The sequence below is a fragment of the Dendrobium catenatum genome, unplaced genomic scaffold (genome assembly GCF_001605985.2).
Source record: "Dendrobium catenatum unplaced genomic scaffold, ASM160598v2 fragScaff_scaffold_231, whole genome shotgun sequence".
Taxonomy (NCBI): Eukaryota; Viridiplantae; Streptophyta; class Magnoliopsida; order Asparagales; family Orchidaceae; genus Dendrobium; species Dendrobium catenatum.
Window position 1 is genome coordinate 2,391,148 of NW_021318693.1, and position 21,291 is coordinate 2,412,438.

At 39.0% G+C, this 21,291-nt stretch overlaps 5 protein-coding genes across 5 annotated transcripts; 2 read left to right on the forward strand and 3 right to left on the reverse strand.

Moving 5' to 3' along the window:
- Nucleotides 1-1,100: 1,100 nt before the first annotated feature.
- Nucleotides 1,101-1,625, reverse strand: LOC110104228 (acylphosphatase). Its single transcript, XM_020833240.2, has one exon. The coding sequence runs from the start codon at nucleotides 1,623-1,625 to the stop codon at nucleotides 1,299-1,301; it is 327 nt and encodes a 108-aa protein (XP_020688899.1). The 3' UTR covers nucleotides 1,101-1,298.
- Nucleotides 1,626-8,029: 6,404 nt separating this feature from the next.
- On the forward strand, nucleotides 8,030-8,407 carry LOC110104238 (transcription factor PAR2-like). Its single transcript, XM_020833257.2, has one exon. The coding sequence runs from the start codon at nucleotides 8,030-8,032 to the stop codon at nucleotides 8,405-8,407; it is 378 nt and encodes a 125-aa protein (XP_020688916.1).
- A 2,318-nt stretch (nucleotides 8,408-10,725) lies between these two features.
- Nucleotides 10,726-15,068, forward strand: LOC110104189 (thioredoxin domain-containing protein 9 homolog). Its single transcript, XM_020833181.2, has 4 exons — nucleotides 10,726-10,936; nucleotides 11,024-11,296; nucleotides 14,468-14,626; nucleotides 14,716-15,068. Exons 1-4 carry the CDS (start codon nucleotides 10,913-10,915, stop codon nucleotides 14,893-14,895), a joined length of 636 nt encoding a protein of 211 aa, XP_020688840.2. The 5' UTR covers nucleotides 10,726-10,912; the 3' UTR covers nucleotides 14,896-15,068.
- A 1,186-nt stretch (nucleotides 15,069-16,254) lies between these two features.
- On the reverse strand, nucleotides 16,255-19,485 carry LOC110104236 (serine carboxypeptidase-like 50; the record flags this gene model as incomplete). The annotated part of the gene is given in 2 exon segments (XM_020833252.2): nucleotides 16,255-16,482; nucleotides 18,276-19,485. A coding segment is annotated over 1 exon segment (1,200 nt), but the record flags the coding sequence as incomplete, so codon positions are not given.
- LOC114579188 (serine carboxypeptidase-like 50) lies at nucleotides 16,493-17,608 on the reverse strand. Its single transcript, XM_028693087.1, has 2 exons — nucleotides 17,523-17,608; nucleotides 16,493-16,997 (listed from the first exon to the last, which is right to left on the reverse strand). The coding sequence occupies exons 1-2, from the start codon at nucleotides 17,606-17,608 to the stop codon at nucleotides 16,493-16,495; spliced, it is 591 nt and encodes a 196-aa protein (XP_028548920.1).
- Nucleotides 19,486-21,291: the final 1,806 nt, after the last annotated feature.

Consider the following 21,291-nt stretch of genomic DNA (forward strand, 5'->3'; position numbering starts at 1 on the left):
TTATAGAATTCAAATTGGTTGGTTGAAGTGGAGGAATGCACCGAGTCTGTTGTATGATAGAAAAGTACCCCTCAAACTTAAGGGAAAATTTTATAAGATGGTGGTGAAACCTGTAATACTTTATGGCACAAAATTTTGGCTATTAAAAGATAAGTATAAAATTAAGTGTTGCAAAGATGATGATGTTCAGGTGGATGAGTGGCTTTACATTACAAGACATAATGTGAAATGAGAATATACGTGAAAAGATTGGAGTAGCTCCACTGGCAGATAGAATTAGAGAGTCGCCTAAGATTGTTTGGTCAAATAAAGCGCCGGCCTTCCGATGACCAAAGTAGATGTATTAGATCCAGCCTATGTTAAGAAAGGTAGAGGTAGACCGTATACCTAAAAAGACTTAGTTAGAAAGTATTAAAAATGACATTTTTTTATTTGGTTTAAATGACAATTTGACTCTTAATAGGATACAATAAAGAAAAAGGACTCATGTAGGCTGTAGCCGACCCCCCCTACTGGGATAAATGTTTGATGTTGTTATTATAATTGTTATTGCAGAGAGGAAGGTATAGGTATTCATATTTTCCTGCAGAAGCTCTTCTGAAAACTTGGTTCTTATTTATTTGCAAAGTCCCAATACAAATTTGAGCATTGTTGTCCTTTCCCAAGAATCTATCCGTTGGGGCAGAAACTCATATTTGTTTAACTGAAAACTAAATTCATCGATATAAAGCTAATATAAACCAGCTTCTAACACAATAATTCACAAAACAAAACAATAACCTATTATTTTAAGCCATTTGTTTTCACATTTCACATTAAGCTCATATGATGCCTATAAAAAATAAAATAAATTTAAATTTAAATTTTATAAATTTTCCTCATCCGTATTTAATATACCACGTGCTTGCTCCATAGTCTACAGAGAATTTCTACTCTATCATGGAATGATACTGTTATTAACAGAATTAAAGCACAATTTTCTATCTGGGAAATTAAGCTCTCAAAAATAGCTAAGTTTCTTTTTCTCTGCTTAATAATCAAATACTCTCAAAGCCTCCCTATTCTGAATATATAATTTGCTTCTTCATACGCTTCCTTCCGCAACCTAATCAGATTTTTTTTATATATGAGAATCATATAATTCATTCTAGTTTAGACACAGATCAAATAAGGAACAAACTAACAATCAAGCTCCAATTTCAGCAGATAACGTAACATTATTTCTTCATCCAAATCAAAGACGGAATAACAAACTAAACTTGCAAAATACCAAATATTATACCAGAGAGAATAAAACATTAGAGAGTATTTTTGTAATGGAAATCCAGGCCTGGATCCTCGTTGGATGGGAAGGATGTAATGGCGGTGACGGCAGCAGCGGGAGGACCGATCCTGCACCTCCGGTCGACCATCTCCTCTACTTTGTCGGGGCTTCCGGAGAAGAGGGCCTCAACAGAGCCATTCCTCCGGTTCCGGACCCAGCCACGGAGACCAAGATCCTCCGCATTCTCCATCGTCCAGTCTCGGAACCCTACACCCTGCACACGTCCCTTTATCTCCACCCGCACGGTTTTCACAACAGAAGCCGGCGGAGGATCGCCGGAGGCTGCCGCTGCTGTGTCCATAGTGGTTATGCCTTTTCCAATAGCGAGGTTGAAGTTGAGTGAGAAATGAGCAAAGAGCACCAAATCGAATCCGGTGGAAAAAAATATCCACCTTAAATTTGGTAGGCTACTCATGTTTGTTTCTAGGGTTACAATATTTGGCACGACTTAAAAATTAGACTCGGATTTGATTCGAATATTTGGAGTTAGAATTAATCTGTTTAGCAAGTGGGTCGGATTTAAGTTCTAAAATTCGACTTATTTGAAAAATCGTATTGGGTATGGGTATACCCGTTAACCCGAAATTGACCTGAATTTGATTAGATTCCCCCGCTCAAGCATTGTCTTGTGCCTCCGCCAGTCCGCCTACACTCGCACAGTCATAGTCCCACAAGCCTAGGGTTTGCTTTTCCTCTCCTCCCATCATTCAAACCTTATCGATCGGCTTCGCCTGCTTCGCTCTCATGAGGTAAAGTTTTGAACGAGTCAATAAAACTCTGCCTCGTTCAACGGCGTTCCTTCGTGTCTGGTCAGAAGTCACGACGACTCGTCATTTTGTTGTTAGATCGAAAGTAACACCGATGATAGGAGGGAGGGAGCTTCTAATAGCCCGTATTTTGACTTTGCCAACTTTTTTCTGGAGTCTTTATAATTCCAAATCGCAATCCATGTTCCTCATATTATTTTGATGGTAGTATTTTACTTACATGATTTTTTTAGTAAATTTTTTATACTATTGAAAATCAAATTAGTTCCAAATTCTCAAGGATTTTCATCGGTACCCAAAAATTATGAAGAAAAAAAATGTGCAAGTAAAATTCTGCAATCAAAATACTATGGATAAGACGGTTTATGATTTGGAGTTTAATGCCTCCAGAAAAAATTGTCAAAGTCAAAATACAAGTTATTACAATTGCCACCAGTATTGACACACTTCATCACATATAAGACAATTGCAAGTTGTTGACCCAAATTCATGCTTCTAATGCCAAAATCAAGAGTTATATTAAACATATTTATTTCTTATATCCTCTTTTTACAAGAGAATGATCTAATAAACAACAAACAAACTTTTATTGGCACCTCAAATGCTCTAGTACTTCTACAAATTTCATTATAAATCAATAATCTATAGTTAGTATCTACTATATTATTTTAATACCTTCCTTGACAATAGGGAATGATATCATTTATAATTTATGCTCAAATTGAATCATTTCAACTATATAAACCTTATAATTTTTTCCTTTTTTTTTACATAAAAATACTGGTGTCCCTTGTAATTCCTCTTTTATTTGTGTAGATATCAGATCTTCATATAATGCTAAGATATTAAACACTTCATCTCTACCACAACGACTATTCTTGTTGCGTCCTAGAGTATTCGCGGCGGTAGAGAAATATAAAGTTTAACGTCAAATCCAGCACGCAATCAGATAAGAAATAAATTGTGTAGAATTTATGAGACTCCAAGATTTTTACGTTGAAACCCCCTAAAAAAGGGGGAAAACAAACGGGGCCTGACCTAGTATAAAGGAATACACTAATATTGTAGTTGATTACAAATGAGGTCCTTCAACAAGGGAAGGCCTTAGCTTGATGTACATCTTATAGATTGCATTACATGGTGATAATTCAAAACATCGCTGTTCATGTGTGTGTGTTTGGTCTGCAGGACTATAGTTGGTGTGGGACGTAAGTTGGAAGGACAGTAGTCGATGGTCGACGGAGGTCAGAAGGACTGTAGTCGGCGAGCGACGTTAGTCAGGACTGTTGTCGGCAGGCGATGGAGGCCAGAAGGACTGTAGTCGACGGGCGACGTAAGTATGAAGGATCGTAGTCTTACGACAGAGGTCAGAAAGACGACGTCTAGTAGAAGACCATCAATGGACAGAAATCTAACATCAGGTAGATGTCTGGTGAAAGTCCGACAATTGGCAGAAGCCCAGTGTCAGATATAAATTTGGAGATGAGCGGAGGTCCGACATCGGGTAGAAGTCTGACGCCAGTTGAAGGCCGAGGAGAATTTTGACTTTAGATGGTATTCAAGCAGAACTCCGACGTCACTTGGAGGTCGGACGGAATTCCAGCGTCACTTGGACAGAATTCCGGTGGAGGTGGTCGAGGAGTTCTTCCCTCCTATCCTTCTTTTCTTGCTTGGGGCCCCCCTCACAAGAGAAATGAGAGGTATATCTATAGATTTATAGAGTGGCATGGCCTGTAAATAGGTGAGAGATCAGGGGCGAATCGGGAGTGGTTTGAATGGACGGTCGATATTGAATCCCTTGATCGTGGATCGTTCATAAGGCATTTGAAGGTCTTAATGATATCAGAATTCGGTGATCTTGGCTCGTTGGATTTGTCTCGTCGAGCCGCTCGATTTGACTATAAGCACGTCATGTTTGGAAACTGTTTGGTAACTCAAATTATTATTTGAACCTTCCAACAGCTCTTCGAGTCCTTGATTTGGACTCATTTGGGCTCAGATTAGTTAATTTTGGTGTCGTTGGGTTCGTATTTTCGAGACGATCAGTTCGACAGTAAGTTTGCTGAAATCGGAGTTCATATGATCCCATAATTAATTTTTGAAGTTTCCTACTTGATTTTGCCTTGAGATTCGTGCTCGATCAAGATAAGTTTATGATGACGTATCAATTCTAACACACGACATTACTAATAACTATCAACAAGATTGGATCTTCATCTCCCTATGAGTTAGTATGCACCATCATGGAGCATATAATTAATAAATTAATTAATCCATGGTCCAACACACACATACCACCTTGACTAGGCCCATCTCTATCTCCATGCTCTATTGTTCCATACAACCTCCAAATATCAAAATACTAATTATTATTGCCATGTGAAGGCCATTCAAGAGACTATGCTTTATTTCGATTCCCCCCAATATGATATGGGCTTACATAATATGTTCAATGCATTTAAATCATAATTTTGCAAATCTCTTTATGGGTTGAAAATGACACGAAAAGAGAAACTCTATGATGAGTGTTGCTCCGTCGAACCACCACTTGAGGCCCTCACCTCCGTCGGACCACCGTCTGACGTTGTTGCTCCGCCAGACCACCACTTAAGGCCCTCACCTCCTCCTGACGTCGTTGCTCCGCCGAACCATCACTTAAGGCCCTCACCTCCACCGGACCACCGCATGATGCCCTTGCTCCGCTGAACCATCACTTAAGGCCCTCGTCTCCACCGGACCATCGCCTGAAGCAGTTGCTCCGCCGGACACCACTTGAGATTCAGACTTCTGCCGTACCACCATCTGAGGCCCAGACTTCCACTGAACCACTACCTAAGGCCTGGACATCCGTCGTACCACCACTTGAGACTTTATGCTCCACCAGGCTACTACTTGAAGCTCGGACTTCCGCCGGAAAGTCACTTGAGGCCCCGAGCTCCACCATGCCATCACCTGACGCCCGGAGTTCTATCGAAGTACCATCCTTCTACTACGATCTTTCAGGCTCCTATCTCCTACCGACTACGGTCCTCCCGACCTCCGTCGCCTACTACGGTCCTTCCGACCTCCATCACCACACAACAATCTTTCAGACCCCGATCTCCTGCCGACTATGGTCCTCACGACCTCTGTCGCCTACTACGGTCCTTCCGACCTACATCGCCAGACAATGGACTTCCTGACCCCAATCTCCTACCAACTAGGGTCTTTCAGACCCCTACCTTGTGCCAACTATGGCCTTTCCAACAAAACAAACATGTATATTATTGTAACTCCCACTATGTAATGTGCTCTATATGATGTACATTTATACCATCAAGCCAAGGCCTTCTCCCAAGGAAGGGCCTCATTTGTAATCGACTGCAAATACTAGTGGATTCATTCAAACTGGGCCAGGCCCCGTGGTTTTTTCCCCTTTTTCAGGGTTTCCACGTAAAAACTCTGGTGTCTCTTATGAACGCTATATTCTCTCATTTATCTGATTATGTGCTGGATCTTCATACAATGCTAAGACGTTAAACTATGAATTTCTCTACCGCCGCGAATACTCCAAGACGCAACAACACTTATAAGATTATTGAGTGCTAAAATATTCATGATGATAGATGTAGAATTAATCGTCTCGATATTTTATGAAAACTTCACCTACATAATATATGATCGATTGCACATAGAAAACACATAATTTTTCTGTGAAAATTTTAGAATGAAATATATATAGCATTGTCAAGTTGAAAAAGTTACAGTCATGTTTATTTGGGACAGCTTTCTTATAGTTTTTGAAACAGCTTTGTAATGCAAATCTTTTAGTTTAAAATATTGATGTACTAAAAAATTGCTTTAGAAAGTAGTAAGAAAATCATTCTGAACGAAGCCTTAGTTAGAACCTGCAGGCTGCAGAGTTGTATATTTTCTATGATTAGGGGTGCATTCGAGTCAAGCTGGCTCGTGAGCTAACTCGAGCTCGACTCAGTAAGGGGCTCGACGACGAGTCAAGCTTATCAAGCTTGAAGTTGAGCTCGAACACAAATTCGAGCTCGACGGCTTATCGAGCTCAAGCTCGAACAAACATATGCTCGACTCAACAACTCATCGAGTAGCTCACGAAGGCCGAGCGGGAAAACGAATTTGGGAGATAGGAGGGCGACAACGGAGCTCGGGAGGGTGAAGACTGAGGGCGACTATAAAGGTCGGGAGGGAGACGACGGAGCTAGGGAGGTCGACGACAGAGCTAGGGAGGTCGACGACAGAGCTAGGAAGGGCGATGACGGAGGCCAGGATGGCGACCATGGAGATCGGGACGATGCTAACTAGGGGGACGATGATGTTCACAACTACTAACCTATTCGGGACGATGCTTTACGAGCCGCTCGATGTGAAACGAGTCAAGCTCGAGCTTGAGCTCGGTATTTGGCAATCGAGTTCGACTCGAAAAACCTCTGGCTCATGATGATAGATGTAGAATTAATCGTCTCGATATTTTATAGAAAATTCACCTACATAATATATGATCGATTGCACATAGAAAACACATAATTTTTCTGTGAAAATTTTAGAATAAAATATATATAGCATTGCCAAGTTGAAAAAGTTACACTCAGGTTTTATCTGGGACGGCTTTCTTATTATTTTTGAAACAGCTTTGTAATGCAAATCTTTTAGTTTAAAAATTTGATGTGCTAAAAAACTGCTTTATAAAGTAGTAAGAAAACCGTTCCGAATGAAGCCTTAGTAAGAACCTGCAGGCTGCAGAGTTGTATCTTTTCTACGATTAGGGGTGCATTCGAGTCAAGCCAGCTCGTGAGCTAACTCGAGCTCGACTTAGTAAGGGGCTCGACGACGAGTCTAGCTTATCAAGCTTGCGAGTTGAGCTCGAACACAAATTCGAGCTCGGTGGCTTATCGAGCTCAAGCTCGAACAGGCATCTGCTCGACTCAACAGTTCATCGAGTAGCTCACGAAGGACGAGCGGGAAAACGAATTTGGGAGACAGGAGGGCGACAACGGAGCTCGGGAGGGTGAAGACTGAGGGTGACGATAGAGGTCGGGAGGGAGACGACAGAGCTAGGGAGGTCGACGCAGAGCTAGGAAGGGCGATGACGAAGGTCGAGATGTCGATGATGGAGGCCAGGATGGCAACGATGGAGCTCGGGATGATGCTAACTAGGGGGACGATGATGTTCGCAACTACTAACCTATTCAGGACGGTGCTCTACGAGCTGCTCGATGTGAGACGAGTCCAGCTCGAGCTCGACTCGAGCTCTAGAGCTTGAGCTCGGTATTTGGCAGTCGAGTTCAACTCGAAAAATCTCTGACTCAAGCTCTACTGGACTCGTTTGCACCCCTATGAGTATACTAAAATATAATTTTGATATTTTAGGGTTTAATTTTTCATTGGAAAATGAAGAAAACTGCTGCTGCAAGCACATGGAAAGAGGTATGGGTTCCAAGGCTTCAGTCGTGGAGGCATGTGCACCCACTGCCTGCTTAATTGTGACCGCCCAAACGCCGCCCTATGCCCATCTTTAATTAACTAGTCTCCTTATGTTCTCTTAATCCCATTTTTAAGCTCTTAATCACTCCATTAACATAGAGATTAACTCTAATAAAGCCTTTTATCCCTTAATCTCAAGCTTTATTAACTCATTATAATGACCAGCTTCTTGCATGATTGAGCAGATGGAATTTCTTATAAAATTTTTTTATGAATAATATCTTGCAATCATTGCAAAATGGTATTCATTTTAGTATTTTGCATTAACTTTCATAGTTTTATTTTATTTTTTTCTAACTCATCCATGCATAAATGTTAGACAGCTCTACATGGCTTTCAACACTTAGGCTGAAATAAATAGCACTAGCTGTGCTATCTCTTTACCACCTCCTACCATCTCTATCAATTATCTAACTACTCGCCTTTTTATTCTCTCATCAAATCGATGGAGAACAAGAGCAATAGAGTCCACTATTGTCTCAACAAGGTTGAGGGAAGAAGGATGAGGATGCTCCTCAAGACCACAATGATGCCATCTTATGAAGACCGTCAGCGGAGTCTGCCTGTGCATTTCCATCTCCTTTCTAATCCTCTAAGGAAAGATACGATCGATGATACGGTTGATAAAGAAGCGGTTGAGGAGATAGACAAGAGGGTGAGGGCTCTAAAGAAGCTGGTGCCAGGCACGGAAGAGATGGACATAAAGGAGCTCTTCGAGGAAACTGTGGTTTACATCGCTGCTTTGGAGCGAAAAGTTGATGCAATGAGGGGCCTCACCAGTTTCCTCGATGGATTGGAGATGCGAAGCAAAAGAGATTTTTAGGTGAGCATAGCCCTTTAATGTATCAAAGGTTTGAGGAATCTGTATATGTATTCAATAATATAGAATAAATATTATTGACCTAGCAAAATGATTAGCTTAGCTCACCTCCTCATCTTTGGAGGGAGAAAGAATATAAGTGAAGCATGTGTTGCTAGCGTTTACTTTTTGGTGGGAGTCTTCTTAAGCTTTTAAGGCTTTAAGATTTGTGTCTTTATGTTGAAGAGGTGATGAAATGATCACTCTAGCTTGTAATAAGTCAATGTTTCTCAAGTAAATTCATTTAATTTCTATAATTTTTTTCTGTTTTTTATCCCTTTATAATTTATAGATTTGAAAAAATTGACTTAATTCTTAGGAATGAGTTCTTTTTCACATTTAACCCTAATGATTATCATATTTATGCATTCACCCTTATAAACAAAAGGTCTACCAATTGAATATAATTTGCAAGTTTTTTTTGAATGATTTTGTGAAGATTTATAACTTCAAATGTTGTAATTTATAATCTCCCACTTCATTTATCAAATCTATATCATATATTTGCAAATAAATAGCATTGGATAGTTTGATAGTTTAAATTTTATAATTAGAAGTGCTATTTATGGTTTAAATGAAGATATGTTGGAGATTGCAAAGGTTGGTGTGAATAAAGGACAAGGCTTGGCTTAGGATTTTTTATTATTATTATTTTTGTGGAAGGAATATTAATGAGTAAAAAATATTATACATTTGAATGATAGTTTTTTCATAACTTTTTTTTTCTAAATTTAATTTTAAAAAGCTTCTTTTAATAGAGCAGAATTTAAATAGTGGATGAAAAAAAAACAACTTCTAACAACAAAAGAAAAAAAAAAAGCTGTTCCAAATGAAGCACTTAGATTTTATTTGGGACAGCTGACTCACTGCTTTTAAATGCAGCTTTTTACTACAAAAATTTTTTTGAATTGAAAATTTTTGCACTAAAAAATTGCTTTAAAAATAGTAAAAAAGTTGTTCCTAACGTAGTCTTAATTTCGATTTTGATGAAATTTTGATTGGTTTTGTGGTTGATCGAAAGTGTTCATAAATTTTATAATATTTATTTCCTTAGAAGAATTATTTTTGGTTAGACATAATTATAATTGTGGTTTGAGAAGGTGATTTAACGTCAAAAGTACAAAAAATATGATGAAATGTAAGGCTATTTTGCAAAATTAGTTGTAGAACTTTTGTGGTAAAATAGAGTTTTTGGATGCTTTTGTATTTTTTATCATTTTTTTTCTTTTAAAAGCTTAGAATAATATAATATTTACAACTTTCACATTCTAACATAGATAAGTGATAAAAATATGCTTCTTAGGGTTTAGGGTTTAGGGCAAATTGAGAGAGAGAGAGAGAGAGAGAGAGAGAGAGAGAGAGAGAGAGAGACCTTAAGTAAAATATGTTAAACTTTTAAACTTCGAGATGTCTTTCGATGTAATGAATAGAATTTCATTAAGAAATTTCAATGTTAAGTGTGCTCATGTGAGAGCAATTCTAGGATGGGTGGCATCTTGAAAATTACACCAACTGGACAAAATCGTGATGTCATTAGACTAAAATAGACTATACATCGATAATTAAGAGTTTGTGTTATTACAGAAAAAAAGTGATACAGACTTTGATTTAGAGATTCCAACAAGGATTCAAAATGGCAACACTTGATCCAAATGTACAAGATTGGATCATATCCCTATGCTTGACATTTGCCCTATGTATGATTGAGGATCCTGACTAGTGGTAAAGGAAAAATTATTTTGTGCGAACACCGAATGCGTCTGGAGAATAAAAATGCATCATGTCACCCTTTTAATGTATTGCGACTCAGTATTGCTCAGTACCATGGCTTTGTATCACTCGGTACTGTTCGATACTACGACATCTGGATGTAGAGCTGCGTCCGACGTCTGCACAAAATAATTCCTCAGGCAACTGGGGTCAAGTAAACATATTTTAAGAGAAAGCACCACAAGGGTTAGCTCAATGGAAGATTAAGATTTCATTTGGGATAGCTTTAGATCATAACTTTTTCTATGCTTTTAAGATATTTTTGTACTAATTAAATTCAAGAGATTATTAATATATTCTTCTACTTATTATGTAAATTAATAATTCTTTTATTTTCTTATCAAATTTATTCAATAAAAAAATAATATAATTTTAACTTTAGATATTTTTAAATATGCTATTTTCCTATCAAAATGGAATAAATTTCACTTTAATGAGACATTCTAACTAACTCTAAATTTAGCAATTATAAAATTATAAGAAAAAAATTCAGTTTATATCAGCCCTAAAACCAATGGGAGGGAACGGTAGTTTTATACTGAAATTTCGTTCCTCTCCGCTCTTCTCCTACTAATCGTCTTCTTCCGGCCACCATTACGAGCCACTTCAGGCCGCCGTAGCTGAGCACTTCTACCGCACCGTAGATCTCATCTAAACCACCTTACCGTTCATTCTCTTCGTTTGCCAACGATCTCAGGCATGGATGAGTCTCAGATCAAGGAGGCAAGTCTGGATTTTTACATGAATCCTTAATTTTCATTTGTTTGTTCTTCTTTGATTTTCCTTATTAATAATATGATGCGGGCGTAGGTTCTGGAGAAGCAGGTGCTTAGTGTGGTGCAGGCGGTGGAGGATAAGATTGATGAGGAGATCGCGGCGCTGGATCGGCTAGACCTAGACGATCTCGAGGCTTTGCGGGAGCGAAGGCTTCAGCAAATGAAGAAAATTGCGGAGAAACGGAGTGGGTGGATGTCGCTCGGTCATGGAGAGTACAGCGAGATCTCCGAAAAGGACTTCTTCGCCGCCGTCAAGGCCAGCGAACGGGTTGTATGCCATTTTTATCGAGGGAATTGGCCCTGTAAGGTAACTACTTTGGTATCGGATCTTTCTTTGTATGATGGTTTATTCAGAAGAAAATTAGGAATTTGCAAGTTTAAGGACTTCTTTTGATGTTTTCTTATTTTACTTCAAGGAACAAGGTCAAATAAATCAAGAGGACTTGGTAAACTGCTTGTGTGCTTATCATGATTCATGACAATTGCAAAACATTGAAATCGAACAAGAAAGCTTCTTTATGAACGATGGTCAATTGAATTTATGTAGAAGCTTATCCCTGTTTTGATGGATTCTGATTAATGTTATCATATATCTTAGGGAAGTACTTCTATTATTATTAGTGGTCCATATATGTTTGGTGATTCTTAGTATATCATATCCGTTCTCTTATTTTATATATTAGAGATTCTTTTACTCAACATGATATTAGAGTCTAGAAATCCTAGCCATCACTCTTCTCCCTGACCTACTCCCACTCGTTTGCTCCCCTCACCACAAGCCTACAAGCTCCTCACTTGGATGTTTAGCCCATATCACTCATTTCCCACTCACATGTTTGCTACCTTCTTGTGCTCACTCGCTCGTCCACTAGACCACTCATGGCTCAGTCGCTACTATCGAGCATCCTAGATTGCTTGCTCAACCACTCGTGCCTCCTCGAATTGCATGCATTCAGTCGCTTGTGCCTCAAATTCATCACCGGTATCACAATCAAGTTTAATTGTACCAATTATTTCATGGTCAAGGGCATATTGCTTTCTTGTTGGTTTTCATGATAAAATTTCACTCCTTGATGCATCTCCTCCAGCTCACCACGGCACTATTAAATTTTCTAAATGGCAAGATTATGACTATGCCATTTTTATATGGATTCTTAATAGTTTTGAATCTTCTAGTGCCTCCACATTCATGCTTCATGAGACTGCTAAATCAATGTAGGAATTTTTTTGTTCTACTTTCTTGTAGGAAAGTAAAAAATCTCATTTGTATATACTTTGTGCTTCGGCATTTTTCTTCATAGAAGAATATTTCATCTATCTAAAACTAATATAATACCCTTTGGGAAGTTAGGATGAGCTATTTTATTACATACATTTTGCAGCTTATCCACAGGTCTGGCTACAAAAAAATGAGTTCTTAGTTGCTAAATTTCTCTTCGACCTTCAACTTACTAGCAGAGGAGTTCTTAGTTGCTAAATATAATACCCTTTATCTGTCTGTATCTAGCAGAGGAGTTCTCTCCCTCCCATGGTCTCTTCCTCTTCGATGTGTTAAATGTACCCAAATTTCACATCAACTTACTATGCATTCACTGTGCAATTACCCAAAAAGGGAAATATGTTCAATGTCATAGTTGCTCGCCCCCTTCACCTTTTCACGTTATGGCATGACAGCTCATAGGCATCATATTTTGATGAATGGAGAGCTGCGACAATGAATGAGATTCTACAGGTATTTGCTCGAGAAGGAATGGCAGCCCAAAGATTGGTGTGGCGGAGGATACTATCCCTGCTTTATTGGAAGGCTGTCCTTCAAATTGTTGTGGTGGATGCTTCAGATTTTATTTAGTAGATTTTAAATTAAAGAAGATGCTGCAATATATAACTTTCCTTTATTATTATGATATTGTTATATATTCTCTATTTTATTCATTGTAAACTTCTATGTTAGGGGCCAAATTTAGTCCAACAAAGGACATGGAGTATTCTATATTTTTTCCTTCCGACTTTTCTTCAGCTTCTTTTTAGGTAGGATCAAGCTTCAGATTTTAATCATCAAAGTTCCTTGTAAATAAAATTCTGAGTGGTGACCAAGTATTTGTTGTTCTTTAAGTTTTTTTTTTAAATTATAATTCTTGTTTTAGCTTCTGAGAAATCTTGTAAAACTGGTTAAAACAATCATTTCTGACCTTAAATTTTGGGCAAATATAATTTTTTTTTCTCAGAACCCCTAATGTTTGTTCAAAGCTAGTAATTATGTTTATGTGGAGCCTTAGATAACTATTATAAATTATTTTCAGCAATCTCTATAATTCTTCGAAGTTTTGGCACACTTATGATTTTGACCATTTTTTCCTGCCTCAATTCCAAGGTAAAAATTTGTTCTATGCAACTTCTATTAAAGCTCTATGGATAGGTTTCTGAAATAATAGTTCACAAAGCATTATTGAAGTAGCAACTATCACGCCAAGACTAGTCAATTGAAATATCACTTGCATGGGCTACTAGTGCATATCCCTATTATGCAAAAAGTTCAAATGTTTATTCATTGCTGGTCAGTGCAATCCATAGAATTACCATTTAGTTCTAAGGCCAATGCTACAAAGGAATTACCAAATCTTGGCACCTGAATGTGCGCTGTAACCCTTCTAAAATTGCTTTGTAGTGTTTCTATTATTAGCACCTATTCAATCTGTAAGCAGTCTTCATCTTTTTCTCTTTTTTTTTTTATAATATAATGCCTCTTCAGATTGTTGCTTTCCTTGCTAATTGCTACCCATGCAACATTATAAGAAGTTGGAATATTACCAAAATATGGTTCCCGCTCGAATGCAGGTTAACAACTTAGGGGTGGGTTGCTTGCTATTATATTTTAGGTGGAATTTAAGCAAGATTTGGCTCAAACCCTGGCAAATAGATTTTTAGAGATTTTACATCTTGCCGTTTTGATAATTTCATATTTTAGCTCCTTTCTTGATTAAATTTAGAATTTTCTATATCCCACCAGGCCACCATTCATTGGATTTAACAAATTTAAGGTTTTTTCTTCTCACAAATCATAAATCATGAAATAAACAGCCAAATCATTTATCAAAACTCAGTAAGATTTAACTGCTGTCATGCCAAATGGTTTTTAGGTTTTAATCCTCTCAAGATTTGCTCAATATAGACTTACAGAATTTGCTGAAACCTACTTGTAGCCAAATAGCCCTAATGAGTTAATTAATGTAAATCGTATCCTTAAATCCAGCTCCTTCAAATGCTTGCTGTTCTTCCCTGTAGCTATGTTATTATGCTGACTTAAAGCTTATTTAGGAAGTTATGACATATGCCGTCAAGTTTCAACATGTGTATTTGAATTTCAAGTTGAACATTTCAATGTAAAAAAATATTTCAGTTCTGTTTCTGTTTTGCTTGGTTAAATTTCTCCTGAAATCTTTCAGCTAATATTGAGTAAAGCCCTGCTTATTCCATGTAGGTTATGGACAAACACTTAAATATTCTTGCACAGCAACATCTGGAGACTCGTTTTCTTAAGGTTCATGCAGAAAAAAGTCCATTTCTGACTGAGAGGCTTAGGATTGTTGTGCTTCCAACCCTTGCTCTTGTAAAGAATGCCAAAGTTGATGATTACGTGGTACGCTTAGGAAAAAAAAAAAACTTGGTTTTTCACATAAAATCCTTTTCTCTTTGTTGTATATTTGATTCCAAATGTGTGTGTTCCAGGTAGGTTTTGATGAGCTTGGAGGAAGTGATGAATTCAGCACGGAGGAGCTGGAGGAGAGGCTTGCCAAGGCTAAACTGATATTTTCGGACGGCGAAACATCTACAAGCCATAAGAGGCCCCTTGCAGCAAAGAGAAACGTTAGACAATCAGAAAGTTCCAATTTATCTGATTCTGATTAGCTGTTAGTTTCAGCTGCTGCTGGTTATCAGTGAGAGTACTTTTGACTCAGCATTAATTCTCCTTTTACGTGTATTATGAATTGTTGAGCATTCCACAGCTTTTCTAGTTTGCATTCCTTCATGGCTTGGATGCTTGAATTTATTTCTAAAGGTAGTTCATGAATTTTTTCCTAGCAAGTGTTCAATTTTGTGTAAGATTTTGTGGCCATACTCCTTTCTGCTAGTGAAAGATTTTCCAGCCATTTTTGCCTATGAAATTTTCCAGGCATACCTCCTCTTTTTTTTTCTTTTTTGTAGATAGAAAATATATTTCAGAGAAGGATAAATATACATGTCTGTGAGGTATAGATTGTGCTTGCGTTTGTTCATATTTTTGAAAACACTATGTTTAAGTCCAGTGCCTTTTTAAATTCATGAGGCATTCAGATTAGTTTTTGCCATGTAATTTAGTACCTATAGTGTGAATGACATTAGCCAAATTCTGTAAATTCTGATTACGTGTTCATTCATCTGACAGCTATAGTTGACGTTACTCTTAAGCTTCGTTTGAGGCGATTTTTTTACTGCTTCTTAAAGCAACTTTATAGTATATATTTGGGGGGGGACAGTTAGGGGATTCGAGCCCGGGTGAGATGGGAGGAATTTCTTCCGTCGACCACTCGGGTGCAGACCCGATCTCAGGTATAGACTGTTGAAAACACTATATTTAAGTCCAATGCGTTTTTAAAATTCATGAGGCCTTCAGATTAGTTTTTGCCATTTAATTTAGCACATATAGTGTGAATGACATTAGCCAAATACTGTTAATTATGATTACGTGTTCATGCATCTGACTAGTATGCTGATGTTACTCTTAGTCAACCAAAATTTACTCCAAGCTTCTTTAAATTTTGTATCCTTCATTTCTCATGGAATAGACTCAGCTAATGTGCACAAAAAAAAAGGGATAGAATTCATCCTCAATTTAAAAACTAATTTATATCCTCACTCTATGCATGCTTAATCTCTTTTAATCACTTTTTGATAAATAGATTAATACACATTGTGACCTAAAACAATCAATTAGTGCTAGGATAAACTCTCTTCAAATAGTGAGTTTAATCTCATAGAAGCCCTCCCTCTCCTCTCTCTCTCTCTCTCTCTCTCTCTCTCTCTCTCTCTAAAGTAGGAGGTACCAAAATAGATGCTCTTAGTTCAATAGCTTCACATTTTGGCTCAGGATCCAATTTAAAAGGCACCAGAAGGGCATGCCCACAGTAACGTCTAAGCTGTGAATGTGTTTGAAGGGTACCTTGAAAATTTATTTCACAGATATCTCACAAAATAAATATAATTATTTCACAAATTATTCTCTTTCAGTGCCAAATCCTAATCAAATCTCAATTTAAGTTTATAATGATAAAAGTTTACCCGCCATGTTTAGATAATCTATCTTAGATTTTTTTTTACCCTCACAAATTTAACAAGTAATCTGATAGATGCGAGCAAGACCCATCTCATCACCATTTATGCATCTAATGCTAACTAGAAAGTGGGAAGAAGTATTTTATGAATTCATTCTCTAGTTTGCACTTCCACAAAGCAAACCTTACAATTTTCACTCTGATCTCCTTAAGCTAAAATCCTTTTCTTCTTCTTCTTCCCCAAAATCTCCGCTTTTCAGTACCCAACCCTCAATCATCGCCTGCGTGCTCCGCCCCTGATCAGCAGGAGCAAGATGTCCGGCGCCGGAAACCACCACGTGAGTCAAATTTCCCCATTTCTGCAAGTACCCTGCAACCTCTCCTTCCACTCTCCAAACTCTCCTCTTCGCATCCAAAAAGCTTCCAATACCCTCCCAATTCATCTCCTTCATCCATGCCTCTGCTGACGCTACCCCAACTCTCAGATCAAAAATCCCCTGATACAGAAGCACGCGACTGTTCTTCACCACCTCCTCCACCATGAACTTCACGCTCTTCATTATATCCTTCTTCATCACATGGCTCACGGCCTTACTACATTCCATCCAAGTCGTTTCCTTTTTAGCCCCAAGCGCCGCCTTCACCTCCTCCCTGTTCAGAAAAACAGTCAGCTTCGCCGTTGCGTATGGCTTTTGTGACCTAAAACAATCAATTAGTGCTAGGCTAAACTCTCTTCAAATAGTAAGTTTAATCTCATAGAACCCCCCTCTCTCTCTCTCTCTCTCTCTCTCTCCATATTGCATCCGCCCCTATCTTTAATTGGTTAGTCAATTTCATAATTATTCTGAAATTTAAAGCATTATTTCATCACATTAGTATTTATATCTTTGAGTTTTTTGCTTTTAGATAATTAAAAATTATTATTATTAAATATATTATTATATTTGTTGAAAATTGTTGACAGATATGTTCTAAGTTTGCTTAATCAATGACAATTATATAGACATTTAATTGACACAAAATGAACAAGTTAAATTGACCATCATTTTGATGTAAACTCTCCTTTTTAAATCATAACAATTCTATAGAAGCTTACTAGAGTTGCAGTTGATCTCAAGAAACCTTTGAAACTTAGGCAATAATGTGTGAAAAATACAAACTTGGCATGGAGTTGTCTACTTTCAGATAGTGCCAAAAAGTCTCATAAATTCATTTGGCCAATACCCACAACGAAGAGATAATTCTATGCAGAGCCCAAACGTATACGGAGGCCAATTCGAATGCACCACATCATTCAATACATTGTGCATTGGGTGACAATGACATGTCCGGATTGGCCTCCGAACAGACACGTTCGGACACCAAACGTAATAATTTTTTCACACAACGAGAGCAACCCGTAGGAGTCAGAAGCGTAGGGTTGTGCTACCTACAACAAACCCTCTGTTACAAGCATCATTTTATATGAAAATAATGAGGTAGAAGAACCTCCTATAAACTTGTTACATCAATTTCAAAATGAAATGATATATGCATAAAAGTTTTTTTGGGGAGATGTTTAGGTCAATTAAGTCAAATTCACGCACATCACATACTCAATATTCAAATTCAAGACTTTTTGGTTGATAGTTAAAGCTCAGAGAATCAACAGATCAAAATGAGGTGGGTCTATATAAAATTTTATTAGACATGGAAGAAGCTACAATACCCTTAAAAAAAGTCATGGCCATTGCCTTTGAATCTGTCACGACTGTCATTCCCTGGATCGAGAGCCTTTGTGATCGTTAGGCATGCAGCTATTGTGCCCTTAAGTTCCATGCTTATGTTACATTTAGGAATCAATCATAACCATCTGGACATCTGATACTACTTCCTAAAGTAGGAGGTAACAAAACAGATACTCTTGACTTGGTTCAATAGCTTCACATTTTGGCTCAGGATCCAAACTCACATTTTGGCTCAGGATACAAAGCAGACCTTACAATTTTCACTCTGATCTCCTTAAGCTAAAATCCTTCTCTTCTTCTTCTTCTTCGCCAAAATCTCCGCTTTTCAGTACCCAACCCTCAATCATCGCCTGCGTGCTCCGCCCCTGATCAGCAGGAACAAGATGTCCGGCGCCCGAAACCACCACATGAGTCAAATTCCCCCATTTCTGCAAGTACCCTGCAACCTCTCCTTCCACTCTCCAAACTCTCCTCTCCGCATCCAAAAAGCTTCCAATACCCTCCCAATTCATCTCCTTCATCCATGCCTCCGTTGACGCGACCCCATCCCTCAGATCAAAAATTCCCTGATACAGAAGCACGCGACTGTTCTTCACCACCTCCTCCACCATGAACTTCACGCTTTTCATTATATCCTTCTTCATCACATGGCTCACGGCCTTACTACATTCCACCCAAGTCGTTTCCTTTTTGGCCCCAAGCGCCGCCTTCACCTCCTCCCTGTTCAGAAAAACAGTCAGCTTCGCCGTTGCGTATGGCTTCTTCTTCGTCAGATCGTAGAGCGTAGCCAGGCCGGTGGCGTTCTGAAGCCACTCGAGAACTAGCCCACGCGCGTCGGCGGCTTCCAACCACTTGCCCGCCCGCGCGAGCGCGGTGGCATCGTTTTGTAGATCTTCGAGCTTCGCCCTTTGCCGATCGTTGATTAGACCGGCGAAGTAAGCGGCGGAGGCGTGGGTGCCGATTTGAGCCGTCGGGTGAGTCAGTCCATTACCAATGGCGACTCCGGCGAGGTTGATGCGGAGGGGAGGCGGAAAGATGGGATTTTGGCGGAGGATGTGGTAGGCGGCGGCAGGAACGTACTTGCCGGCGTAGCTTTCGCCGGTGAGGAAGAGAGGGCGGGAACGGAAGGAAAGGGGATGGGAGGAGAGAAAGGATTGGATTGCGGAGAAGAGGTGGGCGGCGACGGTGGGTTGTTCGCCAGGGATCGAAACGGGGGAGGACGCGGAGCTGAAGCCGGTGCCGAGGGGACTGTCGATGAAGAGAAGGGCGAAGCGGCGGTTCCATGAGAAGGGGTTGGGGCTTAGAAGGAGGTCATCGGAGATGAGCCAGGGGCCGAGCTCGAAGAGGTTTCCGACCATGGAGGAGCAGCCGGGGCCTCCTTGGAGCCAGACGAGGAGTGGGGTGGAGGCCAGAGGGGAGAGGGGTTTTTGGGCTTCGTAGAAGGCGAAGAAGAGGGCGGCCGAGGAGGAGGTGTTGATGGGGAGATAGCCGGATTCGGTGGGGAGCGCTGCTTTGGGGTAGAGAGGTGGCAAATCGGAGTTGGTTAGCGGAGGGAATGTGGAGAGGAGGAGGCCGAGGATGGTTAGGAGAGAGGAGGAAGACGACATTGTTTTCAAGGTAGCTTTCACTGTGCTTTTTCTCATCGTTCTTTAAAGAATAAATAATCTCACCGCTCACTCACAAGGGGCGAAATATTATAGGAGCCATTTTTTATAAGGGATTTTTACATACATACCACTTTATTTGTTACATATTATATATTTAACACTTAATTCTTAAATATTACATTAATACCACCTAAATACTATTATCATAACAAAAGTACCACTCCGTCAAACGCTTCTCTCATTCCGTCCGAATTCGTTAGGAATGCCATAGCCAGCGAATTCTCTCATATGGGGGTGTCGACAATGTTTCGCGGATCGATGTCAGCTGGTCTCCACTTCATGAACTTTCATGCGGCTCCCATGGCTTTGCTTCCCGGGCAGCAACTCGGCCTCGGCTCCGGCAGCAGTGGCGCCGAGGGGCATTTGGGGATTTTGGCGGCGCTCAACTCGTACCGACCTGTCGGATCGGGTCATGAAGCAACGGCGACGACTACACATCATCATCATTATCATCAGCAGCATCACAGTGGTGGCGGAGGGAGCGAGAGGAACAATACGATGAGCACAAGCGGCTCCTAGCTAGCTAGGTTTGGCGTATCTCGTAATTAATTCCGTGTGATTTTCTAGCAGCTTAATTCTCTACGATTTTATCCTTTTTGATCTCTTTGTTCTTTGTTGAAGCATTGTTTCACTTTTTTCTTTTTTCTTTTTCTTTCCTATTTTACTTATCTGCGTCGTTGACTTTGGTTCTTCTATTAATATTTCTTTAATGTTTTGATTAATGCCGATGGAAGCGATTCTTAGCTCCCCTCGATCCCCTTCTTTCTGTGGCATTTTAGGGTTTAACTTCTTGTGATCAGATATATGCCCTCATTCCCAGTCTTCTGAGTATTAATTAATTATGTTTTACGATTTCAGTTCTGCCACTTCGAGGTAAAGCAGAACAATGTGATATCAGCTTGTTTCTAGTTACAGTTGAATTCTCTCTTCTTTTGTTTATACAGAAGTTTTCGCTGAAACTTCTGCTCTCCCGCGAAAATCACAGGCGGGAAGGAAAAAAAAAACGGAGTGAGATCGCTGTTAACGGAGTGGTAATTTTGTTGTAAAAATAGAGAATATGTGGTAGGAGTGTAATATTTAAGAATTAGGTGTTAAATATGTAATATGTAACAAATAAAGTGGTATGTATGTAAAAATCCCTTTTTATAATTGTCACTAAAGTTTAAAAATAAAATAAATTAATAATTTTAAATACTTATCATTTATAAAAATACATTGAGTTGATAGCCTTAGAGGCTTTACATTTTAGGGGATTTATGTGCATACCACTATATTTCATGTTTTTTTTTTTTTTAAATTCTAACCACTATATTTCATGTTATTTACACATCTAATACCTAAAGTTTTTATTTTACTTAATTTAATACATTAAGTAAAATAAAAATAATGTCATGAGATTTTTAAGTATGCATGGAGTCTGAGCTCTGGCCTATGGTCACAATCATTTGGGACCAAATAATTGTTTATTTGATTTAAGGCACTTTAATAATTCTATCGTTATACTAAAAAAACTCATTTTATGTCCAATTTTGATTAAGCCAGTGCCATAGTTATGGATAGGGGTGTAAATGAGAGTCGAGCATCTGCTGCCTAATCGAG

Bases quoted from the DNA above. Each gene is read 5' to 3' on its own strand.
- LOC110104228 (XM_020833240.2), bottom strand. From the start codon at position 1,625: ATGGACACAGCAGCGGCAGCCTCCGGCGATCCTCCGCCGGCTTCTGTT.
- LOC110104238 (XM_020833257.2), top strand. From the start codon at position 8,030: ATGGAGAACAAGAGCAATAGAGTCCACTATTGTCTCAACAAGGTTGAG.
- LOC110104189 (XM_020833181.2), top strand. From the start codon at position 10,913: ATGGATGAGTCTCAGATCAAGGAG. The intron at 10,937-11,023 runs GCAAGTCTGGAT...ATGCGGGCGTAG, and splicing joins ATGAGTCTCAGATCAAGGAG to GTTCTGGAGAAGCAGGTGCT. The intron at 14,627-14,715 runs GTACGCTTAGGA...TGTGTGTTCCAG, and splicing joins CCAAAGTTGATGATTACGTG to GTAGGTTTTGATGAGCTTGG.
- LOC114579188 (XM_028693087.1), bottom strand. From the start codon at position 17,608: ATGCACAATGTATTGAATGATGTGGTGCATTCGAATTGGCCTCCGTAT. The intron at 16,998-17,522 runs GTATTGGCCAAA...TGATTGTTTTAG, and splicing joins GAATTATCTCTTCGTTGTGG to GTCACAAAAGCCATACGCAA.